Here is a 20,529-nt window from a genome sequence, read left to right as displayed (position 1 = left end):
TAACAGTACTAGCGTGAGGGTGGCACCAGAGTCTCAAAGTCCTTTGGTTAATCATCCATTCACCTTCACTGGTTGATAGTGGTGCTTTCCATTGTTAAATGTCAGCTGTTGAACCATGGAGACCTCACTGTAGTGCCCATAGTTGTCAGTTTCGTTGGGGGAATAGTGGTCCTGGTGATGTTCCCCATAGTCTCTAATGTGCGATTCAGGTGCCGAGTGGGGGTGGTCACAGGGTTTGCTTACACAGTGGGCTTGTCGGGGGCATAAGGACCCGGGGTAGTAGCATACCAGGTTCCGGTGGCTGTGGGTCAGGGTCGAGGCATCGTACAGTTCCACTTGATATGCCTAGGTTTGCTACAACAGAAACAGCGGCTTTGGGTAAAGTTAGTCCATGGTGGAGGATGTGGTGCTCTGGCTGAGGGTCCTGGAGCTTGTTGCAGTGGCTGGGTAACGAACGGAATGGTTCAGGTAGAATAGGTGAGAGGTCTTCCTGAGTGGAGGTTTGTGGGTCGCCTGGTATCTACAAACTGGTCTGCAAGTTGAGCAGCTGCTTCTAGGGTGCAAGGTTTGTGATCTCTTACCCAGTCCCGTACATCCTGGGCAGTGTTTGCAAAAAATTGTTCCAATAGTATTTGCTGGAACCCGCCTTACAGGTCTTTGCCTCACACCCCTATAGCCAATTTTGTGCCTGCTCGGCTCATTCAGGGAGCCCATTCAGTGTGAGTGAAGGTCTTAAAAGACTGGTGTGTGACCTTGATGCTGCTGTGGGAGCCAGAACTTCTGTGGGATCATCATCTCACCACCTCATCTGGTATGCGGGCCCTAGGTGTGATTCTGCTAATGGCCAGTTCCTCGGCTTGTTCTCTCTCTGCCACCACCATGGGTACAAATCTGCTTTCCAATCATCTTAGTACGTTTCCTAGTATAACGTTGGTCTACCACCTTATGGGAGGTTTTAGGCTGTAGAAGGTGAGTCGTTCCCTCACCCGTCTGGAGAGCTCATCGGAGGTCGTCTGGGGTGTCAGGAAACCGGGTGGATCGTTGGCTGGATTGGGTGATCCATCCTGATCTAGATTCACTAGAGCTGCACTTAGTTTGGGTTTCTTTAGTCCCGCTGGGTCTTGTCCCTTTTCCGCCATTAGTTATTGTAGGGCGGCAACAGTTAATTGCCTGTAGTTCTCTGTCATCTTTGTCTCTGTTAGCTTTCCGCTGGAATTCCTTGCTGGACTTGGTTTGTATGGAGGATCCCGCTTCTGACACTAGTGTCATGGGTTTGAGAGTCTATTTTTCATATTCCTTCAATTCTCCACTAGTCCTAATTCCAAATGTGCTGAATAAAGTGAAAGTATTCCCTTTGTGTAGCGTTTTCCCAATATAATGGATGCAACCAGTCGTTTTGGGTAAAAGCAGCAATCTGAACTTTATTAGGCCGCACTCAGCTTCTTATGCAGTGCCCCTAGAATGGGGTTTCTAATACAAAATCACACAAGCCATTGTGTTTGAGAGATAATTAAGCTCCAATTAAGCTAATCCAAATAACTCTCAAATAGAAAAACTTACATACAATTTTTACATATCACAAAAGTACATGATAACAGCATCAGAACCCCACAAAAATATATATAGCCCCGAGCTAAGCACCCAACATATTAAAAAAGCGTTCAGATCGGTTTGGTAAAACTAAATTTATGTTCGTGCATATATGAACTGGCGGCCTGGTAGAGGTGGTATTGTCAATTTCAAAATTGATTAATTTGATTGTATGGGAGGTCAGAGCTTACAACCTAAATTTATCTTTAAAGCTGGGACCCCAGCAGAGCTACTCTGTAAGGTGTGAGAAGTCACACATAAGTGGCCTGAAAGTCTGGTTTCAGTATAAACTAACTCTCTCATTTGCCATATGTCTTGATTCCCTCTTAGATAAGGAGTCATTTGATATGAACAAGGGGACTCCACAGAATCTGTTCGGTAACCGAACAGAAGGGAACAATTCCATTAGATTGCAGGGAACATTAGATGATACAAAGTATAATTAAGAGAACACAGACGAGGAGTGCCATGTCCCATGACACTCCTAAACTGCTTTTTTTTTAGCCTTGGATAATCTCATTGCCCCCAATTGCATGGGTTCAGGTTCTGGAGCAAAGATGGAGTAGGCAAAACAGTAGTGGAGAAACGAGGTGCAAGAGACAAGTTCGAAAGTCTCGTTTTATTTCTGGTTCTATCCCTATCTCTGAGACGATTGTCAATACGCATCATATAAGTGATGTAGTCATTGAGTTTTTCTGGCAATTCCTTTGCAGTAGTCTCGTCAAGTACTGCATCAGACATCCATTTGGAATATGTAGTAATTAAACCGCTATTGGTCCAGTATACTTCTGAATGAATTATACTCATAGACTTTTATATACTGCTGACACACTTACGTGTTGTACCCCAGCACACAATATAGAGTCAAAAAAGGAATTTAAAGCTAAATATTTACAAAATAAGTATGAATATTTCTTATCTACTAAATAAGTTTAATCTTAGTAGCCTTAAGATGATGTTTATTTTATATAGACCTTATTTTTATAATGAATGTTGGTATATAATTTTCAAATGTAATGACTTTTCCTGTAATTAAAGACTGATCATGATAATACCATGATATGCAAATGAGGTTCCGATTGCCACACCAATCGGTAATAAGGAACATATCCGCTTCAAATATCCTTCTCCAAGATGGCGTTGATAGTATCAAGTCCTGAGGAAGCCGACATACCAGTGAAACGCGTTGACATCACACGTGGGGGGTGGAGACTTCGGAACTCGGAGAACTACAGAGCACTGCCTGACATACAGTAGAGTCAGATCACTGTATCCCAAGCAGCGCAGCCACTCCGAGCAGTTAGCTCCACCACCACTGCATGTGTTTTATCAAGCTTTTATCAAGCTTGGCAGTGAGTAATGGCGTATGACGAGTTTACTCACAACGCTATCCTGTAAGAGACAACGTGTTACTTTACTTTTCACTAGGGTTCAAAATCCTTGCCTGGAAATTATAGACCTGTGAGGTTAACTTCTGTAACTGGGAAAATATTTGAAAGGATAATATTCAGGAATTCATTGGGAAGAACTTTGTTATTAGCAATAATCAGCATGGTTTTATGAAACATAGGTCATGTCAAACTAACCTAATTGCATTCTACGAAGAAATAAGTCGAAGTATAGATCAGGGTGTTGCAGTGGATGTGATCTACTTGGATTTTGTCAAGGCATTTGATACGGTTCCTCACAATAAGTTAGTCTTCAAACTAAAAGAAATTGGTCTAGATAAATATTCTTGTTCTTGGGTAGAACATTGGCTTAAGGATAGAGTACAATGCGTTGTAATTAATGGTAAATTTTCAGGCTGGACAGAAGTGGTAAGTGGCGTCCCTCAGGGTTCTGTTTTGGGACCACTTCTATTTAACATATTTATAAATGATCTTGAAAGCCATGTATCATTGAAAGCCATGTATCAGTGTTTGCAGATGACACAAAACTTTGTAAAGTAATAAAATGTGAGCAGGATATTGCTTTGCTGCAGAGGGATTTGGACAGATTGGGGGACTGGGCACTAAAATGGCAGATGAAATTTAACGTAGAGAAATGCAAAGTTATGCACTTCGGGATTAAGAATGCAGAAGCAACTTACACACTAAATGGTAGTGAATTAGGGATAACCACACACAAAAAGGATTTGGGAATTGTTATAGACAACAAATTAGGCGGCAATATGCAATGTCAATCTGCAGTTGCTAAAGCCAGTAAGGTTTTGTCATGTATAAATAGGGGCATAAATTCTCGGGATGAAAATATAATTTTGCCTCTTTATAAATCACTGGTAAGACCACACCTTGAATTTGCTGTGCAATTTTGGGCGCCTGTACTAAAGAAAGATATCATGGCACTAGAAAAAGTACAGAGACAAGCTACAAAATTGATAAATGGAATGGAGCATTTTAGAAGAAAGAAGAAAGGTATGAAGAAAGGTTAAAAAAATTAAATCTGTTTAGTTTGGAAAAACGGCGCCTGAGAGGGGATATTATAACTTTATACAAATATATTCGGGGCAGTACAAACCTTTATCTGGAAATCTATTAATAAACAGGGCTATACATAGGATACAAGGTCACACATTTAGGCTGGAAGAAAGGAGACTTCATCTAAGGCAAAGAAAAGGTTTTTATACAGTAAGAGCAGTAAGGATATGGAATTCGCGGCCTGAAGAGGTGGTTTTGTCAGAGTCACTACAGATGTTTAACCCCTTAAGGACACATGACGTGTGTGACATGTCATGATTCCCTTTTATTCCGGAAGTTTGGTCCTTAAGGGGTTAAACTGCAATTGGATAAATACTTGCAAAAACAAAACATAGAGGGATATAATTTCTAATTAGTGGGGTAATAGCTGCTTGATCCAAGGAGACATCTGACTGCTATTTTGGGGTCAAGAAGGAATTTTTTCCTAGTTTGTGGCAAAAGTGGAAGTGCTTCAGACTTGTTTTTTTGCCTTCTTTTGGATCAACAGCAACAACATATGTGAGGAAGGCTGAACTTGATGGACACAAGTCTTTTTTCAGCTATGTAACTATGTAACTGATATTAATGAGATAAATTTTCTTGAACCTTATCAGATCTAAAATTTGACTATCACTTACTGTCATTGATGTTTATGAAATTAACTTACCAGCACTTTAGATCTAGCCAAGATCTAGCACTAGACTTCCTTAACCCAACATATTTCACCATCTGTTCCATTCTGTTCAGATGTCTGACCTTGGCTTCTGGTATCTAGTACTCTTTTCACAATTCTTGTTTAGTTCTTCTTGGTTTTTCTGGTTTTCTATTCTGTCTGGTTTTCTTTATGCTGGGTTTTCTGGGTTCATTCCTTTATTCCGTTCCTGGAATTCCCAGTCTCCTGGATTCCTTTAAATGTTTGTTTTATGTTGCCACACCCATTCCTTTTTCATTAATCCTTTTTGTTTCAGCCTGTTCCTGCAAGCAGTGGTATCATTTCCTCTGCTCTTTTCTTTGCAGGTAAGTACTGTGTGTGTTTCTTTGTTGTTTATTTAGTCATGCATATCTAGGCAGTTAGGACCCACCGTAATTGGAGTACTTTGAATAATCAATTTTTATTAAGGTTCATGAAAAATAAAGTTTTAGGCATGCAGGCCTGCAGTAATAACAGGGAGCAAGATCACATTGTTAAAGCATCGTATATTTAAGCAAAAGGCACATTCGTCAATAGAGTTAGTAACAGTTGCAGTAACAGGTATCATGGAATCACAAGTGTCAGTCGCAATTGGTGTCAGTTACAAAAACAGATATCACGTGACCGCAAGAGTCGGTCCTTATTAGCGTTCTTCTTAGTAGAGTCACCTCCAGGACTCGGCAGGGTCATAGTAACCCATCCGAGCCTGCCGAGGGCTGGGGCGGTGTGAGCAGGACAATATATAGCACTTCTTTAGAGAGTGCGTTAACCAGTGATTGGTGTTGGGATTCCATGTCAAGGGATGTGAAGGTGTGATGTTATATGTTGTGTCAGGGTATGGGGTGATCCATAAATGGTCTGGTGTCGCGCGGTGGTAGAGAAGTGGTGTGGAACGGTATAATCATTGCAGATGATAAGAGGAGAAGATGGCTTCAGTCCGGTTGGCGGTACTATAGTGTGACGTAGTCCCTTAAGTGATAGGAGCTACAAATTAGGATGTCTTTGTTGGTATCACCGCTGCACCCATGCGGTGTGGTAGACCTATCGCAGGGAATAACCAGGAGTATCCCACCGGGATCAACATCCTCAGCCTTCCGTGGAGGCCTCAATGGTCTGACGATTGTACCACCAACCATGTGGCGTCCCTCGTTAGTTTAGGTGCTGTCAGGTCGTGTATGGTGCGTAAAGGGGATTGCATAGTAATTATCGTGTATTGGTGTAAGTATTTGACTTATGTGGTCTAGTGTGTCTTGTAGCACAAATTATGTCTCGTCATTCGTGGGTAAGAGGTATGGAGTTACTGGGTGTCTATGTATGACTATCGGAGAATTCAGGGTCTCTCTCACCGTCCGATATTGAATAACCTGACTAGTTCCAGCTAGGTAGCATCGTCCTATTTAGTCGTGGATATCGCGTTGTGTCCAGTAATTGGAGTACTTTGGCGCAGTGGTGGACTTCATACATCTTTGCCATTCATGTATGTCTAAAGCTCCAATGTTTTACATATACAGTACTTAGTTATGTCTCCTGTTGTTTTGCCTTGTATCTCTTGTCTCGTTTTATTTTGTCTTGTATTCCCAGTTCATGTACTGTTCTGTCAATGTTTCCCTTATGTATTGTGTACATGTTCTGGGTTCTGCTTTCTGTCCTTCTCTGATTCTGGGTTCTGCGTTCTGTCCTTCTCTGGTTCTGGGTTCTTCTAGTCTTGTCTTGTTTTCTTGTTTGGTACCTATTCTAGTTGTAACGGATCGACGGGCACCCCGACTGGGTACCTCCATTGAAGGATGCTCCTAGTGCTTCCTGAGGACTCCAAGCACTGCAGCAGACACCACAACCACCAAACCGGAGAAGCATACGAATGCTCTCAAGCATATGAATGCTGTAAACAGCTGAACAGGAAAAGCATACAATCAGCTTACACTCCTGGCAATCAGCATACAATCCAATTCCCCCAATAACGAGACGACACTTCGTTTTGAGGGTCAAGCAGAACTGACTGTCCTGGCACAGTCTCTTTTATTCCCAATCCACAACCACAGTACAGCCCACAAGGTATTACAGAACAACCAATCAATCCGTACAATACACACAGACACTCCCACACAAGATCCTCCCCTCTGCCTGTGATATGATTACTGAACACAATGATTAATCTCATTATCACAGGCAGAGGAATACAGTTTTTACACAATATTTATAACTTCTAAAATATACATGTCATAAACATAAAACATACATTTTCATAAGCAGCATACTCCAAATACAAACATATGTCAAAATCATCCAAATTGGTCCATTGGTTCAAAAGATAGATCGAAGTCCTTTGTGACCAAATGAAGCATGGCTTTTCTGCCCAAAACCAGTTCCACAGAGTCTTCTATCCTGGAGATAATTGAGAAGTAATCCAATTATCTCCAAGGACAGAGGCAAAACTCCATTAGCCACATGGCCGACAAAGGACAATAAAAGACATAAAAATACATACGGTTACATTTATCACATAGAACATACACATTCTACCTATCCCCAGATAGCTTAGATCTGAGCACACATTATTACCGGATGGCGCTCAGATCACATACATACAGTTCAATCGCCATGGAGCCAAAGTCTTTCATACAGTCTTTCAGTATACGGCTGGGCTCCATGGCATAGCTATCTGTGGTAGCATGGCTTTAACAGTCCGCAGAAAGGTACAAACCAGCCTTTCTGCACGGAAAAATAACAGGGGCCATAGTCTAAAGGCAAGAGGTGGGCAAGCAGCCCCCTCCAAGGACACGTGGCGAGGTCGGTTTCGCCACACTAGTCTTACTTCGTTTCTAGTACTGGGTACAAATCAGCATATTCTCTAAATCCTGACATCCGCTTAAGCTGCATCAAGGTTCTGTTATGTGGCCGCACAAACGTTGGTGCTCAACACCAGGGGCGTGTGGTTACCCTGCACCAGTCCCTGATAGTCCATTACCATGCTGACACTCCTATCATCTACATAAGGCACACAGGGGTCCCGGTCTTCAGACCGCCACCCCTGACAACATGTGGGTATTTTTATAGAAACCTGTTTGTGTCCAGCAAATTACCAGTTACATTTAACTTTACATCAGTATATTTTAACAGTTTGCACCAATATGTGTATTTATGTTTTCTCTCTATACATGCCGAGATGTGTCGATCTGGCACCACCTACTGATTATAAGTATAACTACAGCACTTTTATAAACTTCATTTTAACTTTTTTTTTTTTACCTAAACATTGTTTTTGTTACACTGCTCATCTCTTATTTATATTCTTATTTTTAATTTATTACCTTGCATAATGCGCATTAGGGCTTTGGTAGCAGTTTTCTCCTTACCTTATGACACTTATTAGCTTTTTTTTTTTTAATTAGCTTTTGTTATTAGCTTGTATTATACCTGGATCTTTCTTGTGACTCTCTTATATTTTAATTTAATGACACCATTCCTTAAAATTGTCAGTATTACTTATATTTGTTTTGTTCTTTATATAACAAAAACAAATACTTTATAAAAAAAAATTTATGATATGCTTATTGTTTTGATTGCTATTGCATTTAGCTATTATTTAGTTTGCCATGTGTAACAAGCATTGTATAAGTTAAGTAATGTTAATAATGTTTCACAGAAGATTTAAAAGTTTGATTGTGAAATGTAGAATGTATTGCTGAATGTTTTTCTTTTCAACTATTATTATATCATTATAACTTGTTTCTACATTTTACAGGTCGCTGGGTAGAAGATCATGGAGTAATACATAATCAGATGTTTAACCCTGAAACACTTGAAAAGCTGACTTTCAAGAAAACCCAAAATATGTCTGAATGGTGGGACAATGGAGTATTGCCTCTATGGATCACTGCACAAAACCAGGTGCAATACAACAATGCAACACAATATAATTTAGCTTTTTGGTAATGACAATAAATAGATCACATTTAATTTCTATTGACATATTGTCCAATTATTTTGCTTTAATTGGAACTTATATATGGCAACTGATTTGCCTCTCAAATCCTAACATCCACTTTTAGGCTTTTTGTATAAGAAAAACAGTGCTTGAAGCTATTAGTAAAGTAATAAGCCCTGATAATAATCTGTCCACACTATCATTTTGTTTTAAAGTCTTCCACACGATTCCCACAGGTGGAGAACGGGTGAGGACTATATTTCTCCCCATTATTTTACAGGCCATCCCATCGGATGGGGCCATTCTAATGACAGGGTAACAATGGCTGCCCAATTGCTAGTTTATAAAACATAGAAAATATGCCCCCACCTGCTGCACTGCAGGTGGGAGCATAGGGAGGTTTTAAACTGTCCTTATAGAGTAATGCAGGGGTCTTAGTAACTCCTATAGGTTGTTTGTTTGTTTGTTTATTTATTTATTTATGATTAACGTTTGCAAAATGGGTGGTCACTTAACTATTTGCCTGCTGCCTGCTACACGGCCGGATTAACATAGGGGCTGATGGAGCTGCAGCTCCAGGCCCAGGCCCATGGAATAGGCCCATTTAAAAAACAAAAAACAAAAAAACGTTTTTTTTTGTTTTTGGTTTTTTTTTACACACTACTCTTAGGTACTACTCTGACTGGTATTTTAGGGCACAGCCTGTATTTGAGGCTGCCGGGCCGTGCTCGTATTGCAGTACCGGCAATACTAATGCAAATATGTTTCTCAGTATAAACGGAGATTACTCTGCAATACCAGCACCGGCCAGTAGGTGTCACTGTGTATAGAGAGAGGCAGGGATAGGACGTTACAGCATATCCCTCCCTGCCTCTCTCTACTCACTGATACACAGGGGATCAGCTACACAGCACAGTCAGAGAGTTCAGACAGCAGCTCCCAGCCTGCACAGACAGACTACAGCTCAGGGAAGTGAGGGATGAGGGGAAAGGCATCAGAGAGACATGGGGACACTGAGACATTAGGGGTCACGGGGAGACGTGGGGACACTGAGATACTAGGGGACACTGTGAGACATGGGGACACAGACACATGGGGACGCTGTGAGACATAGGTAGACACATTGGGACACATGTCTCCCAGTGTCTCAGTGTCCCCATGGCTCCCAGTATCCCCATGCCTCCCAGCCAGTGTCCTCATGGCTCCCAGTGTCCCCATATGTCTGTGTCCACATGTCTCCCAGCCAGTGTCTGTGTCCCCATGCCTCCCAGTGTCCCTATGTCTCCTAGCCAGTGTCCCTAGTGTCTCAGTGTCCCCATGTCTCCCAGTGTCTGTGTCCCCATATCTCTGTGTCCCCATGTCTCCCAGTGTCTGCGTCCCCATGTGTCTGTGACCCCATTTCTCCCAGTGTCCCCAAATGTCTGTGTCCCCATGTCTCCATGTCTCTCAGTGTCCCCATGTCTGTATCCACAAGTGCCCTCATGTCTCCCAGTGTCCCCAAGTGTCTCAGTGCATCCATGTCTCCAAGTGTCCCCATGTCTCTGTGTCCCCATGTATCCTAGTGACACGGGACACACTGAGACATGGGGAAACTGGCAGAAATGGGGACACAGACACTGGGAGACTAGGGGACTGGGTGACATGGGGACACTGACACTGTGATGCATAGGGACACTGATGCCAGGCTGGCCTTCCAATTCTTTGGACAGACATACCCCCTTTTTGGGCATGTTCGCCCCTTCTGGCAGTTCTGGTCATGTCATTCGCATCAGTGGCCTACTCTTTTACCCTGCCCATTGGCTTCCTGCTTCACTGGACACTGCTGTTTGTATGGATTTACTTGAAAGATGAAAGCATAAATTAGATAAAGAGATTAGCATACAGTATGTGTTTTCTTATAGCTGCATCCTTTGAGTTTCCCTCCAACACCAACTCCATCAGATACATGACGCTTGGGAGGTATGACTGTTTTAATGTTTTTCGTCGATAAGATTCTGTAATTAGACCCCATCATAATTGTCAACACCAGGCCCACTGGGCTCTTAATCCGGCCCTGGCCTGCTAGCACAGTCAGAAAAAGAATAGTTTAGATTTTTAAATCAGGGTCCGGATTTGAATTCGGGTCTCAAATTCAACCATCTTGGATGTATTAATTCTGGCTGAAATCTAGAAGAAATGTAGGCCAATTAATTGCCTGAGTACCAGAATCAGGCACTGTTAAATTCTGTGAACAACATTTACATTTTGCAGTCCAACTGGTGTCGTATACAGTCAGATGGTTTTGTCCCATTCAGTACGGGGGCCCATTCAGACTTTAGAAAATAACTGATTCTGTATTATGCATATACTGGTAGCCCTATGAATTCATTAATAGCGAGCATATATTAGGTACAACAGTAACTGGAATATATAATACTGTATACCAGTCCACCTGTATATCAAAATAAATAATCCAATATAGGAATTTTGTCCTTTTAAATGGTGCACAATAATGTAAATATGAAGACCTCTTAAATGCATTGGAAAAAGGACAGTGTAAAACTACATAACTAGATCTCTGTAGCAATAATATGCAGCAATATTTTAAAGGAACACTGTAGTGTTGGGAACACAAACATGTATTTTTGACACTATAGTGGTGAAATCACTATTTGGGTGACCAGACCCCTTTGCCTCCCTTTTTGAAAAGGTATTTTACTTATCTTTGTTGCTACAGTGAAAAGAGAAGAGCTATCAACTAGTGACTTCACATCCTGACCCCCCTCAACCGGGGACCAGTATTCATTGGGGCAAGACAGACAGCCTAGCAGAAATGCACACTATGATGATAACTATCCTGTCATTCATCCACTCTGTTAATGAGAGACTCCAAGAGTTCCAAGAGTTGGAATCTCCCAATACTGAGGAGCCATCCCTCCCACTGATAATTCTGTATTAAATCATGCGCTCTGGCCTAAATCCCCATGTGCATTTAAACAAAATGGAGGCTCTTTAGTTTAATTCCAATGGCCATTTGAATATATAAGCTCACCAGCCACGTCAAGGCAAGCCTCAATAGGTGAGTTCCTACACTAGCCATTAGATATGCTGATATCAGCCAAGAATCTCCAGTGAGACAGGAAGGGGTATTTTATAAACCCTTTAACATTTAACCCTTTATAGGGCTTCTACATATACAATAAACTTTGCTGATATCAGACAAAGTGAGACAGAAAGGGGTGTTTTATAAACCCTTTAACATTTAACCCTTTATAGGGCTTCTACACATTCAATAAACTTTGCTGGTATCAGACAAAGTTTAAACGTCTCTAATGAGACATGAAGGGGTGTTTTATAAACCCCTACATACTTTACCCTGAATAGGGCTATAACACATACAAATCACCTTGCTGGTATCAGCTAAAAGGCAAATGTCTCTGATGAGACAGGAAGGGGTGCTGCCCCTACATACTTATCAAGTCTTAATAATACAAACGTGGGGAGGCTGGCAGCAATGTAACATAGCTGTGTGATACAAAATTCATATACAAACACAAAGATAAAGCACCGCGCTTACAGCAGCAGTAGCTTAGTATCCAACAGCTTAAAATACATAGTAAAAACAAAGAGAACGTTACCTGCGCTCTGGCCTAAATCCCCATGTGCATTTAAACAAAATGGAGGCTCTTTAGTTTTATTCCAATGGCCATTTGGAATAAAACTAAAGAGCCTCCATTTTGTTTAAAGGAACACTTTAGTCACCTAAATTACTTTAGCTAAATAAAGCAGTTTTAGTGTATAGATCATTCCCCTGTAATTTCACTGCTCAATTCACTGTCATTTAGGAGTTAAATCACTTTGTTTCTGTTTATGCAGCCCTAGCCACACCTCCCCTGGCTATGATTGACAGAGCCTGCATGAAAAAAAAACTGGTTTCACTTTCAAACAGATGTAATTTACCTTAAATAATTGTATCTCAATCTCTAAATTGGACTTTAATCACATACAGGAGGCTCTTGCAGGGTCTAGTAAGTTATTGTCAGGGTACCTGAGGTCTCTACCTCTAAGGGAGGGAGAGACTTGGTGGTTTATCCGTCCAGGCGAGCTGTTTCCTCCGTTCCTCGCGGTTCATCCAGCCACTTAAACACCGGCCGCGAGGAATCCACATCCTTTTCTAGCAGGACGCTCAATACGTGACGTCATGACGCTATCACGAGCGACCTGTCACTCAAGTGTCCGATATCCAATCGGCACTTGTCAGAGGCGTGCTTACCATCCGGAGCCAGGGTATTTAAGCTTACTTCTCTCTTCAGCTCATTGCCCTGTCGTGGTTCTAGCTTGTCTAGTCACTCAGTGCTCTGGTATTCTAGTTTGCTCTATTTGGTTTTGACTCGGCTTGTTGTACTACCCTGCTTCTCTGTTATCCCTTGACCCGGCTTGTCTCTCGCTTATCTGTCTTCTCGTTTCCTCGACCTCGGCTTGTCTCTGACTATTCTCTATTACTCTCGGTACGTTAGTCCGGCCATTCTAAGGCCCGGTATACGTACCTTTCCACTCTTTGTACCCTGCGTGTTGGATCCCTGTCCCGATCCTGACATTACGACAGGGCCAATGGATCCTGCAGGTACAAACAGTCAGCTTGGTTCTTCTGATCCCAGGTTTGACGCCATGGAGCATAGGATGGATCAGATCGCTCTAGCACTACAGGCACTTTTGTCTCGTGCTAGTAACCCACCTGAGGAGACACGTACTCCTTCTATTTCTCCTGCAGTCTCAGGTCTAGAGTTAGCCACTGTAGGTGCTTCTTCCCGTATTACCCCACCAGTACGTTATGGCGGGTCACCGGAGAAGTGCCGTGGTTTTCTGAACCAGATTAGCATCCATTTCGAATTACAACCCCGCTCTTATCCTACAGATAGAGCGAAGGTTGGATTTGTTATTACCTTACTCATTGAGAAAGCTCTGAGATGGGCCAATCCTTTATGGGAGAATGATAATCCACTAGTCTATAATTATAATGCCTTTGTAGCTGCGTTTAGAAGAACTTTTGACCCTCCTGGTAGAAAGGTCAATGCAGCTAGATTACTGTTGCGCCTTAGACAGGACAATCGAACACTTGTGGACTATGCACTAGAGTTCAGGTCCTTGGCGGCAGAAGTTAAGTGGAACGAACAGGCTTATATAGATGTGTTTCTGAATGGGTTATCAGATGTAATTCTTGACGAAGTCGCTACTTGAGAACTCCCTGAGAATTTGGAGGATTTAATTTCTTTTATATCTCGTATTGATGAACGCATAAGAGAGAGGCAGAACACTCGAGATAGGACCCGTAGACCCTCCTTTAAACTAGCGCCTACCTTTCAAAATTCTGAGTTCGAGGACTTACGTATTTCCGAACCTATGCAGATAGGTAGTACTCATCTCACAGAGAGAGAGAGACAGTACAGAAGAAGGGAGGGTTTATGTATGTATTGTGGAGTCAGAGGACATTTACGCCTAAATTGTCCTAATCGTTCGGGAAACGCTCGCACCTAAGTTTCTCTAGAGGACAGGCCTTGGGTGTTTCTACTTTGTCCTCTATTCACAATTACAAAGAGTTCAGGCTTCTGTTACCCGTTTCTTTGAGGTGGGAGAAGGGAGTAGTAAAGACTATGGCACTAATCGATTCTGGAGCTGCTGAGAGCTTTATAGATCAGGGTTTTGTTGCCAAGCATGCTATCCCATCCCAGTTAAAAGAGACACCACTGGCTGTTGAGGCCATCGATGGTAGACCGTTACTTGAGCCTGTTATTTTCCATGAGACCATACCGATTAACTTGACTGTTGGCATCCTACATAAAGAGGATATATCCTTAATGCTCATTTCTTCTCCGTCTATTCCCATAGTCCTGGGGTACTCCTGGTTGAGGAGACACAACCCTATTATTAATTGGGAGTCAGGGGAGATAGTTTCGTGGGGAGAGAATTGTCAAGAGAAATGCTTGCGGAAGGTCTTACCTCTCGGATTAACTAATACATCGACTACCTCTGACAATCCTACAGAGACACAAATTCCGCCTCAGTATCTTGATTTAAAGGCAGTATTTGACAAAAAGAAAGCCGATACCTTACCCCCACACAGGTCCTTTGATTGCAAAATTAACCTACTCCCTGGTACCATGCCTCCCAGAGGTCATGTATACCCATTATCTACTAAAGAGAACTCAGTTCTAGAGGAGTATATTCACGAGAATTTAGACAAGGGATTCATCAGGAGGTCCTCCTCCCCTGCCGGGGCTGGATTTTTTTTTGTTAAAAAGAAAGATGGTTCTTTGAGACCTTGTATTGATTATCGAGGCTTGAATAAGATAACCATTAAAAATGCCTACCCGATTCCCTTGATCACCGAACTCTTCGATCGTTTGAAGGGATCTACAATTTTCACCAAGTTAGACCTCAGAGGGGCATATAACTTGGTGAGAATCCAGCAGGGACATGAGTGGATGACGGCATTCAATACTCGATATGGTCACTATGAATATACTGTTATGCCTTTTGGGTTATGCAATGCGCCAGCTGTATTCCAGGATCTGATAAATGAGGTTCTTAGGGAATTTCAGCAAGATTGCGTCATTGTATACCTAGATGATATACTCATTCATTCTAGTGAGATTGAGACTCATCACAAGCAAGTCAGGAGGGTTTTGCACAAGCTTCTCCAGCATGGCTTGTACTGCAAGTTGGAGAAATGTAGCTTTGATCAAACCCAGGTAACCTTTCTCGGCTATGTGATCTCTGGGGAGGGATTTAAGATGGATCCGGATAAGCTCCAATCCATTCTAGAGTGGCCTTTACCCAAAGGTCTTAAAGCCATACAGAGATTTATTGGTTTTTCTAATTATTACAGGCGCTTTATTAAGGGCTATTCTTCCATTATCGCACCTATCACTAATATGACCAAACAGGGGGCTGATACTAAGAATTGGACTACTGAAGCTCTCCATGCGTTCAAAACTCTCAAGGAGCTTTTCGCTTCCGCTCCAATTTTAGTTCACCCCGACACTTCTCTGCCTTTTCTACTTGAGGTAGACGCATCAGAGACTGGTTTAGGTGCTGTCCTATCTCAAAGGTTGGGGGTTGATAAACCATTACATCCATGTGGATTTTTCTCTAAAAAATTGACCGGTACTGAAAGCAGATATGACATTGGTGACAGAGAATTACTAGCGGTTATCAAGGCTTTGAAAGAGTGGAGACATTTATTGGAAGGTACATTACATCCTGTTACCATTCTAACTGACCACAAAAATTTGTCTTATATCGGAGAGGCTAAGCGGTTGTCCTCCAGGCAGGCTCGTTGGTCGTTGTTTCTTACCCATTTCAATTACGTTCTGACTTACAGACCTGGGTCAAAGAATTCTAAAGCCGATGCGCTATCTCGCCAATATGAGCCCTCTGCTTCAGTTGAACCACTTATGTCCTCCATTGTACCCAAATGCAATATTATTGCTAATACCAGTCTCAAAATCCATTCTCCGCTACTTGACCAGATCTTGAAGTCACAACATCTAGCTCCCGGAAACACTCCTGAGGGAAGAAACTTTGTTCCTCCTGAACTTCAACTGGAGCTCTTACAGTGTTTTCACGAAAGTAAAATAGCTGGTCATCCTGGTATTCGCAAGACATACTCTTTGATATCCAAGGATTTCTGGTGGCCTTCACTTCGAAAAGATATTGAGGAGTTCGTCGCAGCTTGTGAAACGTGTGCCAAGACTAAACTACCTCATGCATCTCCATGTGGCCTGTTACACCCCTTGGACATTCCTGAGAAACCTTGGTCCTGTTTGTCCATTGACTTTATCGTTGATTTGCCTGCTTCCAAGAGACAGACTGTTATTCTCACGGTAGTGGATAGATTTACTAAGATGGCCCATTTCGTGCCATTACCTAAACTTCCGACTTCTCCTGAATTGGCGGAGATTTTTGCAAGAGAAGTTTTTCGCCTACATGGGATTCCTTCGGAGATTGTTTCTGATAGAGGCTCTCAATTTGTCTCACGTTTCTGGAGATCCTTTTGTTCTCAAATGGGCATCAAATTGAACTTCTCCTCGGCCTATCACCCTCAGTCTAACGGAGCTGCTGAACGTACCAATCAAAAGATCGAACAGTATCTGCGTTGCTTTGTTTCCGAACACCAGGACGATTGGGTCGGTCTGATTCCTTGGGCGGAGTTCGCACACAATAACCTTGTTTGCGATTCAACTCGCTCTAGCCCTTTCTTCATGAACTATGGCTTTCATCCTTCGATTTTTCCTTCGGTTTCCTCTTCTCAGGGGATACCGTCGGTTGATGATCATGTCGCCAACCTGAAGAAATTATGGGATCAGACTCGGCAAATTCTGTTACATAGTTCCTCGTTGTTCAAGAAACACGCTGACAAGCATAGAAAAGCGGCTCCTGTTTTTGTTCCTGGGGATAGGGTATGGTTAAGTACTAAGAATATTCGACTAAAAGTTCCATCTATGAAATTTGCTCCTCGCTACATAGGCCCTTACAGGGTTCTCACTCGTATCAATCCGGTTGCGTATCGCCTTGCTCTGCCACCTGCCTTACGCATTCCTAACTCTTTTCATGTCTCCTTGTTGAAACCTCTTATTTGCAACAAATTCTCCTCTAAGGTCTCCTCGCCTCGTCCTGTTCAGGTGGAGGGTCGGGAGGAGTACGAGGTAAACTCCATCGTTGATTCCAGAATTTCAAGGGGAAAATTGCAATATCTGGTCAACTGGAGGGGATATGGTCCTGAGGAGAGGAGTTGGGTACCTCAGGAGGACGTTCATGCTTCTCGCCTTCGCAGAGCATTTCACCTCCGCTTCCCATCTCGCCCCGGTTCCTTCCGCCCGGTGGGCGTATCTGAGAGGGGGGGTACTGTCAGGGTACCTGAGGTCTCTACCTCTAAGGGAGGGAGAGACTTGGTGGTTTATCCGTCCAGGCGAGCTGTTTCCTCCGTTCCTCGCGGTTCATCCAGCCACTTAAACACCGGCCGCGAGGAATCCACATCCTTTTCTAGCAGGACGCTCAATACGTGACGTCATGACGCTATCACGAGCGACCTGTCACTCAAGTGTCCGATATCCAATCGGCACTTGTCAGAGGCGTGCTTACCATCCGGAGCCAGGGTATTTAAGCTTACTTCTCTCTTCAGCTCATTGCCCTGTCGTGGTTCTAGCTTGTCTAGTCACTCAGTGCTCTGGTATTCTAGTTTGCTCTATTTGGTTTTGACTCGGCTTGTTGTACTACCCTGCTTCTCTGTTATCCCTTGACCCGGCTTGTCTCTCGCTTATCTGTCTTCTCGTTTCCTCGACCTCGGCTTGTCTCTGACTATTCTCTATTACTCTCGGTACGTTAGTCCGGCCATTCTAAGGCCCGGTATACGTACCTTTCCACTCTTTGTACCCTGCGTGTTGGATCCCTGTCCCGATCCTGACAGTTATTAACATAGCAGGGGATGAGAAAATATTAATTAAACAGAACTTGCAATAAAGAAATCCTAAATAGGGCTCTCTTTACAGGAAGTGTTTATGGAAGGCTGTGCAAGTCACATGCAGGGAGGTGTGACTAGGGTTCATAAACAAAGGGATTTAACTCCTAAATGGCAGAGGATTGAGCAGTGAGGCTGCAGGGGCATGTTCTATACACCAAAACTGCTTCATTAAGCTAAAGTTGTTCAGGTGACTATAGTGTCCCTTTAAATGCACATGGGGATTTAGGCCAGAGCGCAGGTAACGTTCTCTTTGTTTTTACTATGTATTTTAAGTACATCTAGTAACCCTTCAAAGGAAAAACATAAGCAAAGGCAAATATGTGAACCTAGTGTCATTGTTAATAGTTTTCCAAGACCCGATAGTGAACAAAGCTTACTGTAATGGGGACCTCTCGGTAGTTATCAGAGACCAGGTTAAAATCAAGAAGTTGTCCATACCCGAGTTCGTCTTGCATTTGGTCTCTATAGGGATGTTATTTGTTCCTCATACCTCCAACGCAGGGAAGAACTTGATTTGAACATGCACAAATTGGTGGATTTGTGGCACAAGTATGGTGGTTTCACTTTATACGATTGCCATAAATCTAAGCCTTAGATTTATTGATATAAATCTAAGCCTGCAGCAGCTTTAGCTCAGTTTAACATTTGCTCAAAATTGAATCAACTTTATACTGAGTAATTATATCTGAATTTTGCAGATCCTAAACAATTATCCTGTGCTATATGTGCATTCAATTCCAATTCCACTTACCAGGAACCAGAGTTCCGTTTTCTCAAGTAAAACTGAGCAAAGAGGACCTAGAGATAAATTAGGCAGACCTACCACATTCCTGGGGAAAGCCCAAATATGTAACAACTTCAATGCTGGTAGCTGTGGATTCAGTGCATGTAGGTTGTTGCATGTCTGCCCCCTATGCTTTAGAGCACACTAGAACTATGTACCCAAACTGCTTGTTCACCAAGCAGTGACTGACTGAAATAAATATTGATCATGTGGCGTTCTACATGAACACTTACACCTCAACTCACTTGATGGATTTCCTTATCAGAGGTTTTACTCATGGGTTTCACAAAGGTATCATCTCAATACACACTCACATGTAATAATCTACAATCTGCGATAAATGACCCACTCAATGTAGATGCACTAATTCAAAAAGAACTACGCAATGTTTTATGCTGGGGCCTTTTCAGTATCCCCACTTTTCATGTTGGCGTGCTAACCCTATCCGCATAGCTAGAGACAAATTTAACAATAAATAAAGAAATGATTATTGATCTCTAGGCTCCAAATATTTTAACTACACCTAGCCTTAATTCACTGATACCATCTAAGGAATTTTACCTCCAATATGCTACTCTGAAAAATGCCACACAAGACATTTCAAGCGCCAGTAGAGCAGCGTGCCTCAGTAAAACCTTTAAATTCAATCATCCATCTTTATGGCACCTACATAGAATTAAAAGGAAAATCACTTTTTTTTTTTTTAATTCTTTATTTTCGTGCGTGACACGTAATTAATGTGCGGATGTCGTTGCAATAATATGGCTTGCGCAGAAGCCCACAGTAGAATATTAAAGACAGGTGTACAAGGCAGAATGCAGTGCGGCTTACGCAGAAGCCCATTATCTACACAGTGGTACAGGCTTGTAGAGGCATAATTCTAAGTACAGTTAAGGTCCTCCACCAATTTAGATACAGTGATACTGTGGTGATATCAGTGGACTCTGCCATATACTGCCACATACCGTACAGTCACTTTTTAGTTTTTTTTTTATATGTTAAAACAATTATAACTATATGGAGAAGTTGGGACACCAAGTCGAAGAGAAAGCGGAGAGAGAAGAAAAGGGGATTGTGAGAGGGTAGTGGGAGGAAGGAGGGCAGGGCGAGGGACTGTGCCATTCTCCCCCCCGGCAGTGCCAGGTCGGGCTAAAGACCGTGTTGGCTGGTAGGGAGGTCCGCCGCGGGGTCCCACTCCACGACCGGAAGCCCCCCCAGCCCGCTTACGTATATAGTCACCCCGTGAGGGCTTTTTCTGACAGCCCCTTCCCCTTAGGGTTACGCCCGTCCGGGACAGGAGCTGGTGGTGGCATCGAGCCGTGTCATGGCATATGGGAGATAGCGACAATACCAGGGGGTGAGGGAGAGGGGGGGTAGTAGGGAGGGGAGGTGAGCGGGATCCACCATCGGGAGAGGGCAGAGGTCCGTAGGGGGGGTCGCCCCCGCCCCTCGGAGGTGGCAGGGGACACGGGCTCATGAGTCCATGTACTCCTCCCATGGCTCCCATACCTTGATGAAGTGTGTGTACGTGTCTCGCACCTGCGCAGTGAGCCTATCCATGAGGAAAGCCTCCTTGATATTGCC

General features: G+C 42.9%; 1 protein-coding gene across 1 annotated transcript in view; it reads left to right on the top strand.

Annotated features, from left to right (window-relative positions):
- The window catches only part of LOC134571292 (ectonucleotide pyrophosphatase/phosphodiesterase family member 7-like), a 253,094-nt gene that overhangs the window by 99,788 nt on the left and 132,777 nt on the right, over nt 1-20,529 (top strand). The window contains exon 2 of the mRNA XM_063429466.1: nt 8,480-8,625. Within this exon, the coding sequence (XP_063285536.1) occupies nt 8,480-8,625 (146 nt within the window). The remainder of the gene's footprint in view (nt 1-8,479; nt 8,626-20,529) is intronic.

Source organism: Pelobates fuscus, chromosome 8 (genome assembly GCF_036172605.1).
Source record: "Pelobates fuscus isolate aPelFus1 chromosome 8, aPelFus1.pri, whole genome shotgun sequence".
NCBI classification, from domain to species: Eukaryota; Metazoa; Chordata; class Amphibia; order Anura; family Pelobatidae; genus Pelobates; species Pelobates fuscus.
This window is presented reverse-complemented; position numbering and strand designations above follow the sequence as displayed.